At 35.5% G+C, this 25,451-nt stretch overlaps 1 protein-coding gene across 1 annotated transcript in view; it reads right to left on the bottom strand.

Moving 5' to 3' along the window:
* Positions 1–9,744: 9,744 nt before the first annotated feature.
* caly (ubiquitin carboxyl-terminal hydrolase calypso) overlaps positions 9,745–25,451 on the bottom strand; it is a 253,657-nt gene continuing 237,950 nt past the window's right edge. Inside the window, exon 3 of the mRNA XM_067773006.1 lies at positions 9,745–10,596. Within this exon, the coding sequence (XP_067629107.1) occupies positions 10,516–10,596 (81 nt within the window). The 3' untranslated portion in view covers positions 9,745–10,515. The remainder of the gene's footprint in view (positions 10,597–25,451) is intronic.

Genomic DNA, 25,451 nt, shown 5'->3' with positions numbered 1-25,451 from the left:
TATGCATACTAGCACAGCTTTACCATTTAGTGTTACCCTCTTCTTTTTGAATTTGTTCCTCGGATTGCTCTTCTACACGTTTTTGCATTCTCGCCTCATGGCCAATTTGTGACTTAAGCTGCTGGAGCTTTAGCAAATGCATTTCGTTAATATTGGATGTTTCTGTGGCAATATGCTGCTGTCTTTCGTTAATAACATCAACTTTGCCGGCATTTCTTTTAGGTAGATTCTGCAGTCTCGTTACCTATATATTGCTGCAACTAGGCACTGCATCTAAAGCACTTGGACGATCTTGATTTTGAAAATCTGTCGAATTTGGTGGTTGTGAACATGTTTCATCTGTGTTGGATCCTGGCAAGATATCCACATTTGGAAATGTGTCGCTATCCACAAGAATTGTATCTTCCTCCAACTCCAACGTTATCATTGACTGCGTTAGCAAATCGCCCTCATCCAGATTCGGAATTTCTGCCACATTACCTGTAGTCGCGGCAGCTTTTCGAACTTCTACAATTGACCTTCGAGCTCCCGCTTTCATCCGTGTCCACTGTTGCTTCATTCGTAGAATATCCCTTTCAAATCCAGATGCCCGCATATCCTTTTTAATTGCCTCCCACGCATTATTTTTTCTCGCGACCATTCGCAAATTATTTTGTTTATTTTCGATTACATCCATGTATGTGGCAATTTATCAGTTGCCATCAGTCTTTCTCACGGTTAGTCCAGTTTTGTTCTCTTTTATTGTTCTATAAAAATAAATACAAATTTTAATTAATTAACGAGGTAAAAATATATTTTTTATTAAGAAATTACTTACTTTTTGCATTTTTAGCAATCAGGCGCAGGAAATAAATAACGACAACCAAACGTCAAGGCGAGTGATTTGACAGCATTGCGTAATAAATTTTTTTTTTGTAACAGAATATTGCCTAAAGTAGGCTCTCGTTACAGCAAGCCACCAAACTGTCTATGCTATACTTAGAAAAGAAATGTACTCTATCTTTTTAGCACCGCACCAAGTGAAGCACGCTCTAACTCAGGACTATGAATATGCCCCAATAATTTTAGTCTAATTCCTTATAAGGTAGAAAGTACAGATAAGAATAATAAGTACACTATATGCAATGAAAATAATGCCCCTATTACGGTATACAACTCAACTTAGTTGGGTTGTCATTAAAACAACTCAACTTTCAGACAACTCAACTCCTGTTTGGTAGTTGAATTGGTGTTGCCAACTTAGGAAAGTGATGATTTGACAGATAAATGAACAGCTGATCAATTTGTGGCAGAAATTTAAGCATTTGCAAAAGTGATTTTGGTTTTACAAGATATTATATGATATGAAATCTATTTTATAATGGCGAAAATGTTGGTGATTGACATGTCGCGAATACGGAAAATATTCGCGTGATCATTCCAATCCGTTGGAACTACCAAGCACAAAGTAAGAAAATGTTTAAGTGACAAATGATGAGCTTCTCATGAAATTATTTTGCAGATTTGAAAGGAAGCATTTTGCTCATTACTAAACAAAATTAAGGACCATTTCCGCATACGCGTTCGTATTTTAAAATTATGCGCCACACTCCGATTCCTTGCTGACACGGCAGCTATCAAAAATGCTGTGGAAAAGATTTTGATGTTGGACTAGTTTTAGATATTATTGAGGACCATATTTGTGCGAAGTGGATTAAAACCCAAACAGAAAAAAATTTATTTTACTCTAAAACATGATTCCCAGGAGTAGTGATTAGAATCAATGGGACTCACGTTCGCATAATTTCACCTATATTGGCTGCATCCGAACTGCGGCCAGCCTCGTCCAACTTCGGAATATCGTTCCAAAAAGTAAAAAAGTTATTCAATGTAATCTTTCGCTTTAACATTTTTTCTATAAATGTGTACAAAATTGTTGATTATTGTTTGATTAAAAAAGGTTTAACTACCGACTTTAAATTTTTTTTTTTTTTTGTAACGTTTTATGAACCCGTGCACCATCTAACTCTTTTCAAAGGTGGTATCAAAAGACGCGTTTCGATCTCCGTTTGTAGGATTCGAAAGCGGAAATTAAAAATTTTATTTCTGTCAAAAAATATTTACAAAAACCCGCAAAATGGCCCGAGGGTCCGAAATATGAGAACCGATCCACAATTTTTTGCACAGAATATCTTTCTGCGTTGGCGGCCTTTGACCGCGATTTGTAAAAATAACCCTGGGTGGATCCAACGCCTTTCTGCATTAGTGTGTACAAAAAATCTGGCAAAATACAACCACATGAAAATTTGAACCGAAATGATATGACAGAAATTAATTTTTTAATTTTTTTTCGGATTCTTAAATCGGAGGTCGAAACGTGGCTGTTGATACCAACTTTGAAAATTTTTGTTAAAAATTAGGTGGTGAACCGTCTTGTAAAACGTTACCTTTTTTCAAAACAACTGCAAAATTGTACGAGACAACTGCTAGTAATCAGTTGTAAGATTTTGACGTCTTTGACAACTACACCAACACATGGTTTTAAACGGTAATACCACAAAAAGTTGTTAGACTAGACAACTCAACCGACATTTTTTTGACAAGTTGAGTTGTAATTGTAATACCAAATTGCGAAATTTCAACTCAACCAGAGTTGAGTTGTAAACGGTAATAGGGGCATAACAAAATAGTAATACCCAAAAACAGACTTAAATCATTTCATTCTTACCAAATGTTTGTTCTACTCACTCATAAATTTTTATTATACAAACCAATAATTCAGAAAATTATAGTACCCAAAATAAGTTTATCCATTGATATGAAATCATAAACATAATGCTCAAGCTAAATGTACTACACCAAAGTAATAAAAAGAAAAATGCACCGCATGAATGAATGTACAAACAAAAATTTGACAAAAGTAAAATATTTAATAGTCCACTTGAAAATGAAGTAAACAAACTCAAAACTTTGAAATCACTTGACACCAAGGAAAAAAAAGGAATGCAAGCCAAAACTCCAAAAGCAATTAAATGTAATAGAATCCCCAACGTGAGATTCTTTTTGAAAACGGTGATGAAATGTAGCCAGAATAAACGCATTCATACATACATGTATACTTACAAAACACTTAGCACGCGTGCCTTTTGAGCTGCGCACTGATAACGTAAACAAAATGCAACCAACAAAATTGTTGCTAAGTTTGCGTATTCGGGTACACCAGCAAGTTCTCACACTTCGGAAATATGTGAATGTGCATGCACACGTTTGGCTACATGCTGTTGTTAGGCTTAGAATCAAAGTAAATAAGCAACATAGTATATAAGTAATACTTTAAAATTTGTTTGTAATATTTCAGTATAAATAGACTCAAAATATTTTAATAAAGACATTCATTTATTTCCTTGATGCCGAATAACGGCATCACTCGAAACCTACTTTACCTTATTTTATTACACTACGACGGCATTTCGAGACCATTCGACCAATATAAACGTCACAGCATGGTAAACCTTCGGTATTTGTTCCCAAGGATCTGCGCCTTTGTAGCCATGTTTTTCTACGCGACGATACAATTAAAAAGCCGTTGAAAACACCTTACGACGGGCTATACCTGATTGTTAACAGATACCCCAAGACATACACGATAATGATTGGTTCTAGGCCGGTAACCGTATCCATCGATAGACTTAAACCAGCTTATTTCCCTAGAGATGAATTAGCAGCAATAACACAAGCCACAAGTATTGATGCCAGCACATCGGCGGATTTTCTGGAAAGGCGGTGGTGTAGTGATTACCGAAATCGAACCCTGCCGCAATATGTGACAACATCATAGAACAGCCGACGTCTAGTAATACTTTGAATTGCAACGCATATATAATTTGGGACTTTCCCTTTTAAGATAAGACATTGTTCTTTTTAGTTTTAGTTTTATTTAAGTTAATAAATATAGAATAATAAACATTACATTCTATAGATACATTATCATTTTACATATTGGCCTTTTATTAAGGCAGGTAAGCCGATCTGAACAAAATGAGGAAACATTTAATATACAACTACTTTCTTTGTTTTTATCGGCCTATTGATAAATGATTCAAGGTTCGATTCGAGCTCAAGGCCAGAACAATAATTTTTTTTTAAATATAAATATTGTTATTTTTTAATTTTTCTAAATTTGAAAAATTGTATTTTGTTTTTGGAATAGTAAGTAGAAAAATTTTCAGACAACCTGCCATAGCTGCGCAGATAGATCCATTTCGAAGGGTGCTAAGCCTTCATCATCAGTACGCTTTAGGCACGCTGCGATAACCATTTAGCTATACAGCGGTGGTTTGTTTGACTGCAAATTTGCTACTTCTCTTCCTTTTACCAACTATATTTATCCAGTGTTGCGCCATCTGGTGCAAATCACTGATAATGTTCGATTTTTGTTTATTGTCAATTACTTTGTTTGACATTCCCAAGTGCTCATGGTTTATTAACAATTCTTTTTGTTTTTATCGGCCTATTGATAAATGATTCAAGGTTCGATTCGAGCTCAAGGCCAGAACAATAATTTTTTTGTAATGGTAATTATTGTTATTTTTTAATTTTTTTAAATTTGAAAAATTGTATTTTGTTTTTGGAATAGTAAGTAGAAAATTTTTCAGACAACCTGCCATAGCTGCGCAGATAGATCCATTTCGAAGGGTGCTAAGCCTTCATCATCAGTACGCTTTAGGCACGCTGCCTTACCATTTAGCTATACAGCGGTGGTTTGTTTGACTGGCAAATTTGCTACTTCTATTCCTTTTACCAACTGTATTTATTCAGTGTTGCGCCATCTGGTGCAAATCACTGATAATGCTGGATTTTTGTTTATTGTCAATTACTTTGTTTGACATTCCCAAGTGCTCATGGTTTATTAACAATTGTTTTTGTTTTTATCGGTCTATTGATAAATGATTCAAGGTTCGATTCCAGTTCAAGGCCAGAACAATAAATTTTTTCTAATGATAATTATTGTTATTTTTTAATTTTTCTAAATTTGAAAAATTGTATTTTGTTTTTGGAATAGTAAGTAGAAAATTTTTCAGACAACCTGCCATAGCTGCGCAGATAGATCCATTTCGAAGGGTGCTAAGCCTTCATCATCAGTACGCTTTAGGCGCGCTGCGTCAACCATTTAGCTATACAGCGGTGGTTTGTTTGACTGGCAAATTTGCTACTTCTATTCCTTTTACCAACGATATTTATTCAGTGGTGCGCCATCTGGTGCAAATCACTGATAATGCTGCATTTTTGTTTATTTTCAATTACTTTGTTTGACATTCCCAAGTGCTCATGGTTTATTAACAATTGTTTTTGGTTTTATCGGCCTATTGATAAATGATTCAAGGTTCGATTCGAGCTCAAGGCCAGAACAATAAATTTGTTCTAATGATAATTATTGTTATTTTTTAATTTTTCTAAATTTGAAAAATTGTATTTTGTTTTTGGAATAGTAAGTAGAAAATTTTTCAGACAACCTGCCATAGCTGCGCAGATAGATCCATTTCGAAGGGTGCTAAGCCTTCATCATCAGTACGCTTTAGGCACGCTGCGCTAACCATTTAGCTATACAGCGGTGTTTCGTTTGACTGGCAAATTTGCTACTTCTATTCCTTTTACCAACTATATGTATTTGCGCTAACCATTTAGCTATACAGCGGTGTTTGTTTTGACTGGCAAATTTGCTACTTCTATTCCTTTTACCAACTATATTTATTCAGTGTTGCGCCATCTGGTGCAAATCACTGATAATGCTGGATTTTTGTTTATTGTCAATTACTTTGTTTGACATTCCCAAGTGCTCATGGTTTATTAACAATTGTTTTTGTTTTTATCGGTCTATTGATAAATGATTCAAGGTTCGATTCCAGTTCAAGGCCAGAACAATAAATTTTTTCTAATGATAATTATTGTTATTTTTTAATTTTTCTAAATTTGAAAAATTGTATTTTGTTTTTGGAATAGTAAGTAGAAAATTTTTCAGACAACCTGCCATAGCTGCGCAGATAGATCCATTTCGAAGGGTGCTAAGCCTTCATCATCAGTACGCTTTAGGCGCGCTGCGTCAACCATTTAGCTATACAGCGGTGGTTTGTTTGACTGGCAAATTTGCTACTTCTATTCCTTTTACCAACGATATTTATTCAGTGGTGCGCCATCTGGTGCAAATCACTGATAATGCTGCATTTTTGTTTATTTTCAATTACTTTGTTTGACATTCCCAAGTGCTCATGGTTTATTAACAATTGTTTTTGTTTTTATCGGCCTATTGATAAATGATTCAAGGTTCGATTCGAGCTCAAGGCCAGAACAATAATTTTTTTCTAATTATAATTATTGTTATTTTTTAATTTTTCTAAATTTCAAAAATTGTATTTTGTTTTTGGAACAGTAAGTAGAAAATTTTTCAGACAACCTGCCATAGCTGCGCAGATAGATCCATTTCGAAGGGTGCTAAGCCTTCATCATCAGTACGCTTTAGGCACGCTGCCTAACCATTTATCTATACAGCGGTGGTTTGTTTGACTGGCAAATTTGCTACTTCTATTCCTTTTACCAACTATATTTATTCAGTGTTGCGCCATCTGGTGCAAATCACTGATAATGCTGGATTTTTGTTTATTGTCAATTACTTTGTTTGACATTCCCAAGTGCTCATGGTTTATTAACAATTGTTTTTGTTTTTATCGGCCTATTGATAAATGATTCAAGGTTCGATTTGAGTTCAAGGCCAGAACAATAAATTTTTTCTAATGATAATTATTGTTATTTTTTAATTTTTCTAAATTTGAAAAATTATATTTTGTTTTTGGAATAGTAAGTAGAAAAATTTTCAGACAACCTGCCATAGCTGCGCAGATAGATCCATTTCGAAGGGTGCTAAGCCTTCATCATCAGTACGCTTTAGGTACGCTGCGATAACCATTTAGCTATACAGCGGTGGTTTGTTTGACTGCAAATTTGCCACTTCTCTTCCTTTTACCAACTATATTTATTCAGTGTTGCGCCATCTGGTGCAAATCACTGATAATGATTGATTTTTGTTTATTGTCAATTACTTTGTTTGACATTCCCAAGTGCTCATGGTTTATTAACAATTCTTTTTGTTTTTATCGGCCTATTGATAAATGATTCAAGGTTCGATTCGAGCTCAAAGCCAGAACAATAATTATTTGTAATGGTAATTATTGTTATTTTTTAAATTTTTCTAAATTTGAAAAATTGTATTTTGTTTTTGGAATAGTAAGTAGAAAATTTTTCAGACAACCTGCCATAGCTGCGCAGATAGACCCATTTCGAAGGGTGCTAAGCCTTCATCATCAGTACGCCTTAGGCACGCTGCGCTAACCATTTAGATATACAGCGGTGGTTTGTTTGACTGGCAAATTTGCTACTTATATTCCTTTTACCAACTATATTTATTCAGTGTTGCGCCATCTGGTGCTAATCACTGGTAAGGCTGGATTTTTGTTTATTGTCAATTACTTTGTTTGACATTCCCAAGTGCTCATGGTTTATTAACAATTGTTTTGTTTTTATCGGCCTATTGATAAATGATTCAAGGTTCGATTCGAGCTCAAGGCCAGAGCAATAATTTTTTTCAAATGATGATTATTGTTATTTTTTAATTTTTCTAAATCTGAAAAATTGTATCTTGTTTTTGGAATAGTAAGTAGAAAATTTTTCAGAAAACCTGCCATAGCTGCGCAGATAGTTCCATTTCGAAGGGCGCTAAGCCTTCATCATCAGTACGCTTTAGGCACGCTGCGCTAACCATTTACCTATACAGCGGTGGTTTCTTTGACTGGTAAATTTGCTACTTCAATTCCTTTTACCAACTATATTTATTCAGAGTTGCGCCATCTGGTGCAAATCACTGATAATGCTGGATTTTTGTTTATTGTCAATTACTTTGTTTGACATTCCCAAGTGCTCATGGTTTATGAACAATTGTTTTTGTTTTTATCGGCCTATTGATAAATGATTCACGGTTCGATTCGAGCTCAAGGCCAGAACAATAATTTTTTTCTAATGATAATTATTGTTATTTTTTCTAAATTTGAAAATTTGTATTTTGTTTTTGGAATAGTAAGTAGAAAATTTTTCAGACAACCTGCCATAGCTGCGCAGATAGATCCATTTCGAAGGGTGCTAAGCATTCATCATCAGTACGCTTTAGGCACGCTGCGTTAACCATTTAGCTATACAGCGGTGGTTTGCTTGACTGGCAAATTTGATACTTCTATTCCTTTTACCAACTATATTTATTCAGTGTTGGGCCATCTGGTGCAAATCACTGATAATGCTGGATTTTTGTTTTTGCTGGATTTTTGTTTATTGTCAATTACTTTTTTTGACATTCCCAAGTGCTCATGGCTTATTAACAATTGTTTTTATCGGCCTATTGATAAATGATTCAAGGTTCGATTCGAGCTCAAGGCCAGAATAATAATTTTTTTCTAATGATAATTATTGTTATTTTTTAATTTTTCTAAATTTGAAAAATTTTATTTTATTTTTGGAATAGTAAGTAGAAAATTTTTCAGACAACCTGCCATAGCTGCGCAGATAGATCCATTTCGAAGGGCGCTAAGCCTTCATCATCAGTACGCTTTAGGCACGCTGCGCTAACCATTTAGCTATACAGCGGTGGTTTGTTTGACTGGCAAATTTGCTACTTCTATTCCTTTTACCAACTATATTTATTCAGTGTTGCGCCATCTGGTGCAAATCACAGATAATGCTGGATTTTTGTTTATTGTCAATTACTTTGTTTGACATTCCCAAGTACTCATGGTTTATTAACAATTGTTTTTGTTTTTATCAGCCTATTGACAAATGATTCAAGGTTCGATTCGAGCTCAAGGTCAGAACAATAATTTTATTCTAATGATAATTATTGTTATTTTTTAATTTTTCTAAATTTGAAAAATTGTATTTTGTTTTTGGAATAGTCAGTAGAAAATTTTTCAGACAACCTGCCACAGCTGCGCAGATAGATCCATTTCGAAGGGTGCTAAGCCTTCATCAGTACGCTTTAGGCACGCTGCGCTAACCATTTAGCTATACAGCGGTGGTTTGCTTGACTGGCAAATTTCCTACTTCTATTCCTTTTACCAACTATATTTATTCAGTGTTGCGCCATCTGGTGCAAATCACTGATAATGCTGGATTTTTGTTTATTGTCAATTACTTTGTTTGACATTCCCAAGTGCTCATGGTTTATTAAAAATTGTTTTTGTTTTTATCGGCCTATTGATAAATGATTCAAGGTTCGATTCAAGCTCAAGGCCAGAACAATAATTTTTTTCTAATGATAATTATTGTTATTTTTTAATTTTTCTAAATTTGAAAAATTGTATTTTGTTTTTGGAATAGTAAGTAGAAAATTTTTCAGACAACCTGCCATAGCTGCGCAGATAGATCCATTTCGAAGGGTGCTAAGCCTTCATCAGTACGCTTTAGGCACGCTGCGCTAACCATTTAGCTATACAGCGGTGGTTTGCTTGACTGGCAAATTTGCTACTTCTATTCCTTTTACCAACTATATTTATTCAGTGTTGCGCCATCTGGTGCAAATCACTGATAATGCTGGATTTTTGTTTATTGTCAATTACTTTGTTTGACATTCCCAAGTGCTCATGGTTTATTAACAATTGTTTTTGTTTTTATCGGCCTATTGATAAATGATTCAAGGTTCAATTCGAGTTCAAGGCCAGAAAAATAATAAAAGGAATAGAAGTAGCAAATTTGCCAGTCAAACAAACCACCGCTGTATAGCTAAATGGTTAGGCAGCGTGCCTAAAGCGTACTGATGATGAAGGCTTAGCACCCTTCGAAATGGATCTATCTGCGCAGCTGTGGCAGGTTGTCTGAAAAATTTTCTACTGACTATTCCAAAAACAAAATACAATTTTTCAAATTTAGAAAAATTAAAAAATAACAATAACTATCATTAGAAAAAAATTATTGTTCTGGCCTTGAGCCCGAATCGAACCTTGAATCATTTATCAATAGGCCGATAAAAACAAAAACAATTGTCAATAAACCATGAGCACTTGGGAATGTCAAACAAAGTAATTGACAATAAACAAACATCCAGCATTATCAGTGATTTGCACCAGATGGCGCAACACTGAATAAATATAGTTGGTAAAAGGAATAGAAGTAGCAAATTTGCCAGTCAAACAAACCAACGCTGATTGTCTGAAAAATTTTCTACTTACTATTCCAAAAACAAAATACAAATTTTCAAATTTAGAAAAATTAAAAAATAATAATTATCATTAGAAAAAAATTATTGTTCTGGCCTTTTGCTCGAATCAAACCTTGAATCTTTTTTTACATGTATTGCGGCCTTTTCTGCTACGACCGGAATTTTTTTAATGTTTGCAGTTCTTCCGCTTTTGTGGTGTGGCATATTGAGTAGATCCTTTGCTGAATCGATTCATACCTAGGCCGCCTAGTTTTTTGGAAGGTAATATGTGTGGGCTTACTAGTTCACCCAGTACACTTTGATAAGCTAGCATTGAAAGTACAAATGAATGCGTCGTAGTTGTGTGTTCGGCGGCAGTCATCAACCTGAAAAGATAGTAACAGATGAATTAGAATTAATTAAGCAAAATATCTGGATACACACCAACTTTTAAGATCTTAAGTACAAAGGAATTACACATCTAAGAAAATGTGAAAAAATGAGGTTTTGAAATGATTCTTTATGTTAATTATGAACATACCAATTTACAAATGTATTTTCTCTTCTATATTGTGACGAATATTAGTGACACTAAGTGATACTCACATCACTAATCTGATACTAAGTAAATAAAGCCACTACACCAATAAAGCAAGCTGTAATACTTGTATGTACGTAAACAAGTCAATCATTATGTTTACACATATGTCCATACAAGCAGCGGAGAGAAACGCACAAACACATGCATATATCTGAGATACTCCCAAAAGTAGGCGATTATCGGTGGAAGTATCAATCACATATACACGCGCATATGGCTATGCGAGAAGCTATAATCGTGCATCTGTAGTTATAGCTGATGAGTTTATAGCTGGCAAACAGTTAGTAAATTCTAGAAGATAGAAACGCCTAGAAGTATGCCAACGATACATCTCAGAGTATAAAAGGAGTTAAAGCTGAGTAATCAGAAATCAGTTTGATTTAAACACGCTATCAGTTGCGAAGTGAAGTATAATTGTGAAGTATAATTGTACTACTCCCAAAGTAAATTAATAAAGACCATTTTGCATTATTGAATATTGGAGTTATTTATTCGACAATTTCGGTTCGAACGTTTGCAGGTGTAAAATAAGCGGAGGTTCTCCAAATTCGTTAAAATTGGTGTTAGAAGAGGAACTGTTGAATAAATTCCGAAGATTGCGAATACAACTTGGACAATGCAAAGTTGAGTGAATTGAGCATACAGCAACTGAAGAAGGAGTTAGAGAGCCGTGGATTGAATACAACCGGCAATAGGATCGAACCCCAAGCACGGCTACGAGAGGTAATGGTGTTGGAGGGAATTGATGTGGACGAGTATGTCTTTTATCCTGATGTGGAAGAGCCAGTGACTAAAATGGAGGAGAAGATAGAGACTCCGAATCCATTGGCAAGTGTTGACACTAACGCGATACTAGCAGTGTAGAAACAAATATCAACCGAAATGTCATCTCAACTGGAAGAACAGAAGACATATATGGCATCCAAGATGGAATCACAGGAGACACATATTGCAGAAATGTCGTCAGAAATAACATCGAAGATTGTAGCACAAGAAACGCGTATTTCAGAAATGTCGACACAGATTACATCCAAGGTGGAAACTCAACTGAAAAAACAGAAGACATATATGACATCTCAGTTGGCTGAACAGTTGAAAGAACAAGAGGCTCGCATATCATCGCAGCTGGAGGCGCAGGAGATAAAGGTATCTTCGAAGCTGGAGGCACAAGATACAAAAATTTTACAACTCGAAGACAAAATCGAATGTGTTTCTCAGGGGGCCCGCGATTTAGAGGTACTAAGAAATTTTTTGTAATTCAGGAGAGTCTTTGGTTGTTCCATGTGCAATTTTAAAGCCGAATTTCAAAAGCAACGAATATTAATAATGATTTTTTGCCTGGGCCAGAGGAGACAATAAAAACATCAAACAAACATGTTTTTCTCAGGCGGCCCGCGATTTAGAGGTACTAAGACATTTTTTTTTAATTCAGGAGAGTCTTTAGTTGTTCCATGTGCAAATTTTAAGCCGAATTTCAAAAGCAACGATTATTGATAATGATTTTTTGCCTGGGCCTGAGGAGACAATAAAAACATCAAACAAAAATGTGTTTCTCAGGGGGCCCCCGATTTAGAAGTACTAAGACATTTTTTTTTTTTTGTAATTCAAAAGAGTCTAGTTGTTCCATGTGCAAATTTTAACCCGAATTTCAAAAGCATCGAATATTGATAATGATGTTTTGCCGGGCCTGAGGAGAAAATAAAAACATCAAACAAACATGTGTTTCTCAGGGGGCCCGCGATTTAGAGGTACTAAGACATTTTTTTTTTTATTCAGGAGAGTCTTTAGTTGTTCCATGTGCAAATTTTAAGCCGAATTTCAAAAGCATCGATTATTGATAATGATTTTTTGCCTGGGCCTGAGGAGACAATAAAAACATCAAACAAAAAGGTGTTTCTCAGGGGGCCCGCGATTTAGAGCTGCTAAAACATTTTTTTTAATTCAGGAGAGTCTTTAGTTGTTCCATGTGCAAATTTTAGGCCGAATTTCAAAAGCAACGAATATTGATAATGATTTTTTGCCTGGGCCTGAGGAGACAATAAAAACATCAAACAAAAATGTGTTTCTCAAGGGGCCCGCTATTTAGAGGTGTTAAGAAATTTTTTTTTTAATTCAGGAGAGTCTTAATTGTTCCATGTGCAAATTTTAAGCCGAATTAAGCAACGAAAATTGATAATGATTTTTTGCCTGAGCCTGAGGAGACAATAAAACATGAAACAAAAATATATGTTTACATGAATCCGAAATCGTTAGGTTTTCGTGGCGACACTGATGAAGGTTCATCTTCAAAATGTATTCCAACAATACCACCAACTCTGTATCAAAGTCCAGGTAGCAATGCTTTTTATTGCCTACCATGTCGTTTGTTAAGCATCAATACTTTAAATCGACCTAAAATTTGTTATCCTGGCGGATATTCGAAATTCCAGGTATGGAAGAAGCTATACGATAAACTGCCATCACTCGAAAATACTCACGATCATATTTACAAAATCTAATTCAAAAGGAAGCTACAATTGATACACGTATCAATGAACAGCTATTCACTGAAACTCAAAAGAGAAAGAAATTTTATATAGAATTTTGGACGCTATTTTATTTTTGGGTGAAAGAGGCTTAGCTTTCAAAGGCGAAAGTATATATCTGGGTGAACGAAACAATTGACATTTTTTGGGCATCTAAGATCTCATAAGCCATTGTGATCCCATACTTAGAGATGATTTGGAGAAAGTTAGGATTTCACAATAGCAGCACAAACGTTTACAAGTTCACTATCTTTCCCCAGATATTCAGAACGAGTTTATAGAAACTTGTGCAAAGCACGGCGGCCACCGTGGTGTGATGGTAGCGTGCTCCGCCTACCACACTGTGTGCCCGGGGTGTGAACCCACATCAAAATTTTAGAAATAAGGTTTTTCAATTAGAAGAAAATCTTTCTAAGCGGGGTCGCCCCTCGGAAGTGTTTGGCAAGCGCTCCGGGTGTATTTCTGCCATGAAAAGCTCTCTGTGAAAACTCATCTGCCTTGCAGATGCCGTTCGGAGTCGGCATAAAAGATGTAGGTCCCGTCCGGCCAATTTGTAAAGAAAAGCAAGAGGAGCACGACGCAAATTGGAAGAGAAGCCCGGCCTTAGATCTCTTCGGAGGTTATCGTGCCTTACATTTATTTTTTTTTACGTGAGGGAAACTATATTAGATCAAGGCAAGAAATCCAAGTATTTTGCTATTATTTGCCTGATGCTAATCACGTTGACTACGTTCATTTTGCGCTAACTCCATTTCAATTCGAAAGCAACAAATTTTACAATTCAAGAACGGTTTTTGTCTTTCGTGAATTGTAACCAAAAAACTGGTCAGAAAATCGCTGAAAATTGTCGCGCACAAGGGTACGATAACGGCGCCAATATGAAAGGAGCTTACAACGGAGCACTACGTCACATTCTCGACAAAAACTCGAATGCTGATTACTCGCCTTGTGCAACCCACAGTCTCAATTTATGTGGTGTTGATGCTGCAGAATGTTGTACGGCTGCAATTACTTTCTTCGGAGTTGTACAAAAATGTTTTACTATTTTCAGCAGCACTCCACAACGATGGGGCATCCTCAAAAAAAATGTACCGAGCTCTCCTCATGGTCTTTCAGCCAAAAGCAAAATTTGACTGCGCAAGCATACGGAGACGTTACCAGCATTCTCAAGTACATCAACAAGTTCGAATGTATCCTGCTGTCCTCAATTTGGTTCAAAATACTGACTACCATGAATGAAAGAATCGTGGTCCTCCAAGCTAGAGACGCCACCGTAGATGTCGAGGTCCGACATCTATATGCCTTATTAGCTGATTTGAAATTGATCAGGAACCAATGGGAAACTATTTTAAACGAATGCAAAATAGTTGCTATTCAATTGAACATCTCGCCAAAGTTTTCGGACATTCGAACGAGAAAACCCAAAAGACGTTCTGAAGATAATTTAAATGAGATGATTACGGATGATTTAGAGTCTGATTTTAAAAACAATACATTCCTGGTGATCGTTGATTCGGTAATCACTGGCATTACTGAAAGATTTGCAGCTATGAGAAATTTGAGCCAGTCTTTTTCTTTTTTGTGGCAATTTGAAGACATGGATGAAACTACGGTTGGGGCGAGCGCAGCAAAATTTGTCGAAAAATACAAGTCGGACATTTCGCAAACCTTAGAATGCGAATTAATTCACTTGAAAGACATTTACGAAGCAAAGTTTGATAAAGGTTTGCCACCATTGGAATTGCTAAATGCCATCTACATATGTTCAAAATCTGTATAGAATTTTCCCCAACATTTGTGTTGCTTTACATATCTTTTGCACTATACCTGTTATTGTAGCTAGTGCAGAACATTCCTTCAGCGTTCTTTCAAGAATCAAAAACTATCATAGATCGTGTTCATCTCAAGAGCGAGTTTCAGGACTTGCCACGCTTTGCGTTGAATCCGTTTTGGCAAGACATTTAAATTTTGATATTATTATAAAGATTTTGCAGCGAAAAAACAAGAAAAGCCACTCTTTGATATCCGAACCTTCTTATTGAATAACTAAAATTTATAATCATCGTTAAATTTATCACAAATGTACTAAAATGTAACCAAATAAGTGGAAAAGATTATTTGAAGCAATATGTGGCTGTTAAAAGAGAATTTTATTTCTACGTTACAATAAAATAGTATAAATAGTAAATATTCTGTGTTGATTTAATTTTCAGCTCTTAGTCCAAAAATCATTTAGTTGATGTGGGAAAAATTTTTTATTTTTTGATGTAATCCATCATTAATGATTCATGAATGAGACCTCATTAATTTAAACTAATTAAATGTATTATTGCCTGGGGCAAGATAGCGTACGATTACTGGCGAGTATAACCAAGTCCAGGGAGAGGTTGTATGTGAAGTCTTAATTGGGGAGGTCATGGTTCTACACAAATTCGTTGTGGCAGAGATCGTTGATGAAGTCATATTGGGAGTGGATTTCTTAGTTGACTATGACATCAGGATCGATATGTAGAGAAGGACTATGCAGCATAAGAACAAGGACGTGCCACTTAACTTCAGTTTTGAGCAAGGGTTCAGCAGTAAGCGAGTGCTGGTGAAATAGATTCGACAAAAACCACAAAATGCAAAGGCAGCAGATCGGGCAAGGGTTGGTGGAACGAATGGACCAAACAAATCAAAACCGAAGGTACCTGCGAGAAAGACACTGGCAGGTTAATGGACGCACTAAAACGACTGAAATAATTTTCCAGAAAGAATGCTAGGGTGGTTTCAAGCCAGCGCGCACTACTGTTGTGAAACGTCAACACGATACTGATTATACAAAGCCAATTCGTCAAGATCAAACCCTACAAAGTAGTTCATTGTCCAAACAACAGAGTGTGAGGGAAAGAACTAGGGTAATGAGTAGTAAGATGAAACACAGGTTTGACAAGAACAACAATTCGGAAGGTTTCTTGGAGGGAGATTTGGTACTGTGTTATACAACCCTCACTGTCGGAAAGGTGTTCCATCCAAATTTTGGTGCAGTTGGGAAGACCCGTGCAGAGTTGTGAAGAGGATCAGTGATGTCATTTACCGCATACAAAGAATTGCGAAACCACGAAATAGAAGGGTGGTTCATTTGGAGAGGCTAGCAGGGGTTAGATCGAGAGATTTGTCTGATCGGGACGATCAGACTTAGGTAGAGGGCCGTGTGACGAATATTAGTGACACTAAGTTATACTCACATCACTAATCTGATACTAAGTAAATAAAGCCACAACAACAATAAAGCAAACAAATCAATCATTATGTCTACACATATGTCCATACAAGCAGCGGAGAGAAACGCAAAAACACATGCATATATCTGAGACACTCCCAAAAGTAGCCAATCATCGGTGGAAGTATCACTCACATATACAAGCGCATATGGCTATGCGAGAAGCTACAATCGTGCATCTGTAGTTATAGCTGATGAGTTTATAGCTGGTAAACAAGTAGTAAATTCTAGAATATAGAAACGCCTAGAAGTATGCGAACGAGACATCCCAGAGTATAAAAGGAGTTAAAGCTGAGTAATCAGGAATCAGTTTGATTTAAACAAGCTATCAGTTGCGAAGTGAAGTATAATTTTGGAGTATAATTGTACTACTCCCAAAGTAAATTAATAAAGACCATTTTGCATTATTGAATATTGGAGTTATTTATTCGACAATTCAGCGCTTCGAACGTTTGCAAAAGGTGTCAAATAAGCGGAGTTTCCCTAAATTCGTTACAATATTTTATTTATAATATAAAACTTTTAAAATTCAGTAATGAGTCAGCTTGGAGAGTTTACAGCTAACATTTATGTATATTTGTAGAATATTTCAGCAATTAAAATAAGTATCTATGTTAGGTTAGGTTGAACTGGACGGTCCATGAGGACCTCACATAGACTGAATGAGTCCGTAATGTTACCAGAACTTCATTTACATATATATTGTCAAAACTGATGCTTGCGTATATTTCCTTCAGAACGGAGGGTGCTTTTTACTGATCGATTTTTGCGATTGACTGAGGCAGGTAAAAGTCAGTAATTCTAGTCGTATATTTCATTCAGAACGGAGGGTGTTTTTAGTGATCGATTTGTGCGGCTGACTGAGGCAAGTTAAAGTCAGTAATTCTAGTCGTTTGACCTTCTTTGTGGGTTTGTTGCTTTGGTACGTTTATTGCTTTGTGTTTATTTGTTGTCATGTGTTTGTCTATTGTACCTGTGTGATTACTTTGTTTCTTGTAAAAAAAATTTTAAAGGCTCAAATATTGTGTCAGAAATTGGGTTTATCTGTTCGTTTATTATTCTACCGTCGAATTTTTTCTGTTTGTACATTTCCATGTTTTCGAGTACGTTGAGATGATGGCCTTTTGCTTGTATGTGAAGGACCCTAACTGTTTTATTGATATTTGCTGGGAACATTCATTTTCGACCATGTGATTCGCGAATTTAGACTCTGGTATAATGTTTGGATTCCGTGTTTTTTTTTGTTGTAATCTCTAATATGTTCTCTGAAACTGGTTCTTATTTGCCGTTCTGTTTGTCCTATGTAACTATGTTGACATCCGCAGGTATGTTGTATATGCCGTGGCTGCTAAACGGATCCTCTGAGTTAGTGTTAGTTCTTAGTTTCGCCCTAGATTTTTCGATGTTTTAAACTCTGTGTTAATGTTGTATTTTTAAAGAAGTTTACCAATTTATATGTAGCTTTTCCAGCATATGTCATAGTCGTTCAGGTGTTATTTTTTTCCATTTCGTAATTTCTTCTTTGTTCTCCATGCTTCCCTCTGAGCTTATCTCCTAGTGCTTTTTTATATACGTTGTTTGCAGCAAAGTTATATATTACTTTTTATAAGCTTCTTGTGTAGGAGTTGTTCTTTCAAGTCTATGTACCAAATGCCTTAATACCACAGCTGTATAGCTGAATGTTTAGCGCAACCTGCCTAAAGCGTACTGATGATGAACGCTTAGCACCTTTCGAAATGGATCTATCTCCGTACCTATGGCAGGTTGTCTGAAAATTTGTTTACTTACTATTCCAAAAACAAAATACAATTTTCCAATTATAGAAAAATTAAAAAATAACAATAATTATCATTATAAAAAAATTATTGTTCTGGCCTTGAGCTCGAACCGAACTTTGAATCATTTATTAATAGGTCGATAAAAACAAAAACAATTGTTAATAAACCATGAGTATTTGGGAATGTCAAATAAAGTAATTGACAATAAACCAATCCAACATTATCAGTGATTTGTAACAGACGGCGCAACACTGAATAAATATGGTTGGTAAGAAGGAATAGAAGTAGCAATTTATCAGTCAAACAAACCACCGCTGTATAGCTAAATGGGTAGCGCAGCGTGCCTAAAGCGTACTGATGATGAAGGCTTAGCACCTTTCAAAGTGTATCTATCTGCGCAGCTATGGCAGGTTGTCTGAAAAATTTTATTACTTACTATTCCAAAAACAAAATACAATTTTTCAATTATAGAAAAATTAAGAAATAACAATAATTATCATTAGAAAAAAGTCATTGTTCTGGCCTTGAGCTAGAATCGAACCTTGAATCATTTATCAATAGGCCGAGAAAAACAAAAACAATTGTTAATAAACCATGAGCACTAGGGAATGTCAAACAAAGTAATTGACACTAAACAATCCCAGCATTATCAGTGAATTGCAACAGATAGCGCAACACTGAATAAATATAGTTGGTAAGAAGGAATATAAATAGCAATTTGTCAGTCAAATAAACCACCGCTGTATGGCTAAATGGTTAGCGCAGCGTGCCTAAAGCGCACTGTTGATGAAGGCTTAGCACCCTTTGAAAAGGATCTATCTGCGTACCTATGGCAGGTTGTTTGAAAATTTTTTTACTTACTATTCCCAAAACAAAATACAATTTCCCTATTATAGAAAAATTAAAAAATAAAAATAATTATCAAAAAATTTATCATAACAATAATAATGAAAAAAAAATTATTGTTAGGCCTTGAGCTCGATTCGAACCCGCGAACAATAATTATCATTATAAAAAAATTATTGTTCTCGCCTTGAGCTCGAATCGAACTTTGAATCATTTATTAATAGGCCGATAAAAACAAAAATAATTGTTAATAAGCCATGAGCACTTGGGAATGTCAAATAAAGTAATTGACAATAAACAAATCCAACATTATCAGTGATTTGTAACAGACGGCGCAACACTGAATAAATATGGTTGGTAAGAAGGAATAGAAGTAGCAATTTATCAGTCAAACAAACCACCGCTGTATAGCTAAATGGATAGCGCAGCGTGCCTAAAGCATACTGATGATGAAGACTTAGCACCCTTCGAAGTGGATCTATCTGCGCAGCTATGGCAGGTTGTCTGAAAAATTGTTTACTTACTATTCCAAAAACAAAATACAATTTTTCAATTATAGAAAAACTAAGATATAACAATAATTATCATTAGAAAAAAATTATTGTTCTGGCCTTGAGCTCGAATCGAACCTTGAATCATTTATCAATAGGCCGATAAAAACAAAAACAATTTTTAATAAACCATGAGCACTAGGAATGTCAAACAAAGTAATAGACGATAAAAAAATCCAGCGTTATCAGTGATTTGCAACAGATGGCGCAACACTGAATAAATATGGTTGGTAAGAAGGAACAGAAGTAGCAATGTATCAGTCAAACAAACTACCGCTGTATAGCTAAATGGTTAGCGCAGCGTGCCTAAAGCGTGCTTATGAAGGCTTAGCACCCTTCGAAATGGATCTATTTGCGCAGCTATGGCAGGTTGTCTGAATCATTTTTTACTTACTATTCCAAAAACAAAATAAAAATTTTAAATTATAGAAAAATTAAAAAATAACAATAATTATCATTAGAAAAAATTATTGTTATGGCCTTAAGTTCGAATCGAACGTTGAATCATTTATCAATAGGCCGATAAAAATAAAAACAATTGATGTATATTGGAACGATTTTCCTTCATCCCTTGTCAAATTTGGTTTTGAGACAAACCGGTTTCGGCGTTGTGCCATCGTCAGTGTCGATTTTCGTTCTGATCTGTTGTTGCCGTTTGTCTTGTATTTATAGTTCGTAGGTATATGAGCAGGTATTGTCAAATTGATGCTTGTGTATATTTAGTTAAGTGTATGTGATGTGTGTTCCTTCAGAACCGAGGGTGGTTTACTAATCGATTTGTGTGGCTGACTGGGGTAGGTAGAAATCTGTGATTTTAGTCGTTTGACCTTCTTTGTCGATTTTTTGTTTTGGTGTGTTAATTGTTTTGTGTTTATTTGTTGTTGTGTGTTTGTCTGTAGTACCTGTGTGATTAAGTTGTTTCCTGTAAACAAGTTTTAAAGGCTCGAATATTGTGTCAGAAATTGTGTTTATCTGTTCGTTTATTATTCTACCGTCGAATGTTTTCTGTTTGTAGATTTCCATGTTTTCGGGTACGTTGAGCCGTCGGCCCTTTTCCTGTATGTGAAGAACCCTAACTGTTTTATTGATATTTGCTGGGGAGCATTCATTCTCGACCATGTGATTCGTTAGGGTTCTTCACATACAGGAAAAGGGCCGACGGCTCAACGTACTCGAAAACATGGAAATCTACAAACAGAAAACATTCGACGGTAGAATAATAAACGAACAGATAAACACAATTTCTGACACAATATTCGAGCCTTTAAAACTTGTTTACAGGAAACAACTTAATCACACAGGTACAACAGACAAACACACAACAACAAATAAACACAAAACAATTAACACAACAAAACAAAAAACCGACAAAGAAGGTCAAACGACTAAAATCACAGATTTCTACCTACCCCAGTCAGCCACACAAATCGATTAGTAAACCACCCTCGGTTCTGAATGAACACACAGCACATACACATAACTAAATATACACAAGCATCAATTTGACAATACCTGCTCATATACCTACGAACTATAAATACAGGACAAACGACAACAACAGATCAGAACGAAAATCGACACTGACGATGGCACAACGCCGAAACCGGTTTGTCTCAAAACCAAATTTGACAAGGGATGACGGAAAATCGTTCCAATATACATCATTTATCCACCCTGTCGGAAAATCAACCAAACAAGATAAGTTATAAAAACAATTGTTATATATTTTAATCTTGAATTGAAAATAGTTTTGACGTAAAGTGGTTCTTAACGTATTTGTGATTTGTATACTTTTCGCTTTGTTCTTTGTATTATGAACTATTGTTGAGTTAACTATGTCCAAAGTCTCCAATAGTGGTATTGATGGGTATAAATCTTGTATGTCAAAATATACCAATTTATTGTTCTTTGTTAGCTCTACGGTCTCAAGTTTCTTTCAATATCGTTTTTAAATGTTGGGACAGTTTGTAATGTGGTGCGGATTTAAAATTAATGACGGGCCTCATTCGAGTGTCCGGCTTGTGGATTTTTGGTAGCGCAATCAGTGGAGGAGCGGAAGAGTTCATTTGGACCAATCTATGTGCCATGTTATAATCTACAATATTTGTTGCATTTTTTATAGCAACTTTGATTTGTTTTTGGTATTCATCCGTGGGACACTCTCTTATTCTACGACATTTCATTTCCTCTATGAGTTCTTCGGTTGTGCCTATATATTCCTCTTTTTTGATTAGCACAGTGGTGTTTTCTTTGTCCGCTTTCATTGTGACAATATTGCTCTTCCTTAGTATATTATTTATTGTTTTCTCTTCTGCATTAGGTTTTTGTCCTTCCTGTGCTTTCACCTCCTTTTTTACGATTTCCCTGCACATGTGTCTTCCGTGCTCCTGCTCCTCCTGTGGTATCAAGGATATTGTGATCTCGCATCTACAATCGCCTGCTCCGTTTTTCTTATTTTATTTTGGTCCATGATATTGTGCTTCAGGCCCTTGTCGTTGCTTTGGTGCGTTTATTGTTCTGTGTTTATTTTTTGTTGTGTGTTTGTCTGTTGTACCTGTGTGATTACTTTGTTTCTTGTAAACACGTTTTAAAGGTTCAAATATAGTGTTAAACCCACAAAGAAGGTGAAACGATTATAATTAATGACTTTTACCTGCCTCAGTCAGCCACACAAATCGATCATTAAAAATCACCCTCGGTTCTGATTGAACACATAGCACATACACATAAAGTTACACAAGCATCAATTTTTACAGTACCTGCTCATGTGCCTCCGATCTATAAATACAAGACAAACGACAACAGATCAAAACTAAAATCGACACTGATGATGGAACAACGCCGAAACCGATTTGTCTCGAAACCAAATTTTACAAGGGATGACGGAAAATCGTTCCAATATACATCAACCTGAAAAACCCTATCAAAAACCAGGACCTATGTTATAAAATAATATAAAATAACTCTGTCCTCTTGGCAAATACTAGAATCACTCCCTTATAGCTGGAGTCTTAGTTTGGCAAGCGCAGGGCACGAGCACGTTGTATTGTATTGTACATTATTTATTTAATCACATTCTTACATTAATAGCTTTTTCTTTTCTGGCTATAGTGTTACGCTTTTTGTACGCGGCGCAAGGGTTGTTGTTCTATTCTAAAAAACAGGTAACGCCTTTACGGGGTATTTCGTTCTTTTGTGAAAATTATTACCTGCTCGCAACGCAAAAGCGTTACACTTTTACCCTGTATAAAATGGCGGTGTGGCAGTGCAACTGTGTGAAACTCTCAATTCGCTCTTGAGTTCCACATATACTCTGTTAATATGAGTGCACAGATCACTTCCAGATTGAGCGAATGAAAGAAAGAAAGAAAAAAACAAGAGCTAAAGGAAAATGACGTAAGAATTGCCCATAAAAAAGAGATGATCTAATGTTTACATGCGCAATGCGTAATCTTCTTGTGTGATTTGTGATACGAGTGAATATGGTGAGATGAATTGTTCTTTGTATGCACTATAAATGTTGACTATTTTGTGGGGTAGGAGTAACACTATTAAGGCTTTACCATTTACTCAGGCAACAATTTATTTCAGAAAAGAAAACGCTAACAGATAATGACATCTTTTAAGAGTGCAACAACCAGCTATTACAATTCAATTATAAATATGCCTAAACGTTAATTTCAGTTACATAAATAAACAAATCCAAAAATATAAAAAATTAGTATAAGATAGTAGTATAGAAGAAGTACAGAGAAGTAGTTTAAAATTATTTTAGATAGCCAATTCAAGTTTCAAGATTAGAAAAGTGGCTGTAAAGAATACGTCTATAGTTGTTTTGGTCTTCCTCACAGAAGCAGGGATTGAATTCCAGAGACGGGTGGTATCGTAAAAAATCAGCCTAGTCGAAGGTGCATAATTCAAAGTAGGTACGGATAGTGTGCATGAGAGGAGAAACCTATTAAATACGATTTTATTATACAAGTATGTCGGTGTTTTTGTTACGATCAGGCGAAACAGAAACATGCAACTCCTTGCCTTCTGATAATCAGACAGGTTACAGCCCAGAAGTCTAGATCTCCAAGCGGATATATGTTCAAACTTATTTAAGCCATAGACATACCGAGTGACGTATTTAAGGCAACCTCCATTTTATGGGTAGATCTTGAGTCGAGCTTATTGTAGATGAGCTCCGAGTATGTAATAAGGGGTATAACGAATTGGATGGCAAACTTTCTTTTGATATGTAATGGCGTAAAAGGCGCGGACTGTCGCAAACTACGCAGAGTGCCATACACCTTTCCTACCACGGAGCTGATATGATCAAGTAAAGCTAGTATTCATTATAACACAAAGGTTTCTAACTTTACTGACGGTCTTCGCTGTAGCAGTCCCAATACTTAGGTCAGGTATTGTAAGATTTGCGATACTTTTTCTGGCAATGGGCAAAACATATGATTTATTTGCGTTTAGACAAAGACCATTGTTATTCGCCCAACATCAAATAGTAGATAAATTTTTATTTATTTTTAGGCAGAGATCATGCATATTGCTAAAACCATCGAATGGATAAAACTGAATATCATCAGCGTATGCATGCATACTTACAAACTCGCAGACATAAAACACATCATTCAGGAAAAGACTGAAAACAATGGACCAAGTATGGACCCTTTCGGAACGCCAGTCACCACACCACTTTCTTTGGCTCCGATATATTTAATTTAATTTTATTTATTTATTATTACGGCTGTTTAGGCATTAAACTTAAACTACTAAATACAATTTATTATTAAAATCACATAGTTCTATTGAATATGCTGCCGGATTGCAATGCTCTTTTCATATTGGAGTAAATATTTCTCATATGCGAGGAATGTGTGCAAAGCTACCACTTTTCAACAATTTTCAGCGTTCTTAAATAATATTATTCGAAAATTTAATCAGCATTTAATGCAAAAATAAAAATAAATAAGTGTAATTTTCCAAAATCTAAGTTGACATGTACAAATACATAAATAGTCAGGGCTGTAATTGAACCCAAGTCGGTTTTGCATTTTGTCGGAATTACAAAACAATATTGATTTACATAGGTGTCATAAAACCGAATTGGTTTTGCTCGTTTCGAATGTAAATAAAAGCGATGTTCGAATCAGCTGTTTTGCAGTGTTATCTGTGCACCGGCAACTTTGATGTTAATTTTTGTGGCAAAATTTTATGGAATAATTGTTTTGTGCATGTAAACAGAAATAAACAAATTTATTGACATTAAAATGGCATGAGCAGTTGTAGAAGAGGTCAAAAGGTCAAAAGGAAAATTTTGAGAGATCGCAACAATCTATTTGAGTTGCCAGAGAGAGCGTAATTAAAAATATTTATTAATGTGGGTTTCTAAATATTTATAGTGTATTTGCAGTTTCATTGCATAATATCACATCGAATAAACAAAGAGGCTTTCCGAATGGTATTGGACACCATTGAAGGACGTTTAACTTGCTCGAAAGTTTTGCCAGTGCTGCAACTAGCAGCTACGTTTTGTTATGATATCCATTGACTGAGTGCGAGATAGGCACATTCAAGGACAAAAGAGCAGAAGTGCTTGTGGCAAGGTGCAATGACCACGGCGTGTGCACTGGCGTTCAGGCACGGAGTTTCAGCTTCGTGGATTCCTTAACGTGATC

This window comes from Eurosta solidaginis, chromosome 3 (genome assembly GCF_040869045.1).
Source record: "Eurosta solidaginis isolate ZX-2024a chromosome 3, ASM4086904v1, whole genome shotgun sequence".
In the NCBI taxonomy this organism is placed as follows: Eukaryota; Metazoa; Arthropoda; class Insecta; order Diptera; family Tephritidae; genus Eurosta; species Eurosta solidaginis.
Note: the sequence above shows the minus strand (reverse complement) of the source record. Positions and strands in the feature narration are given on the sequence as shown.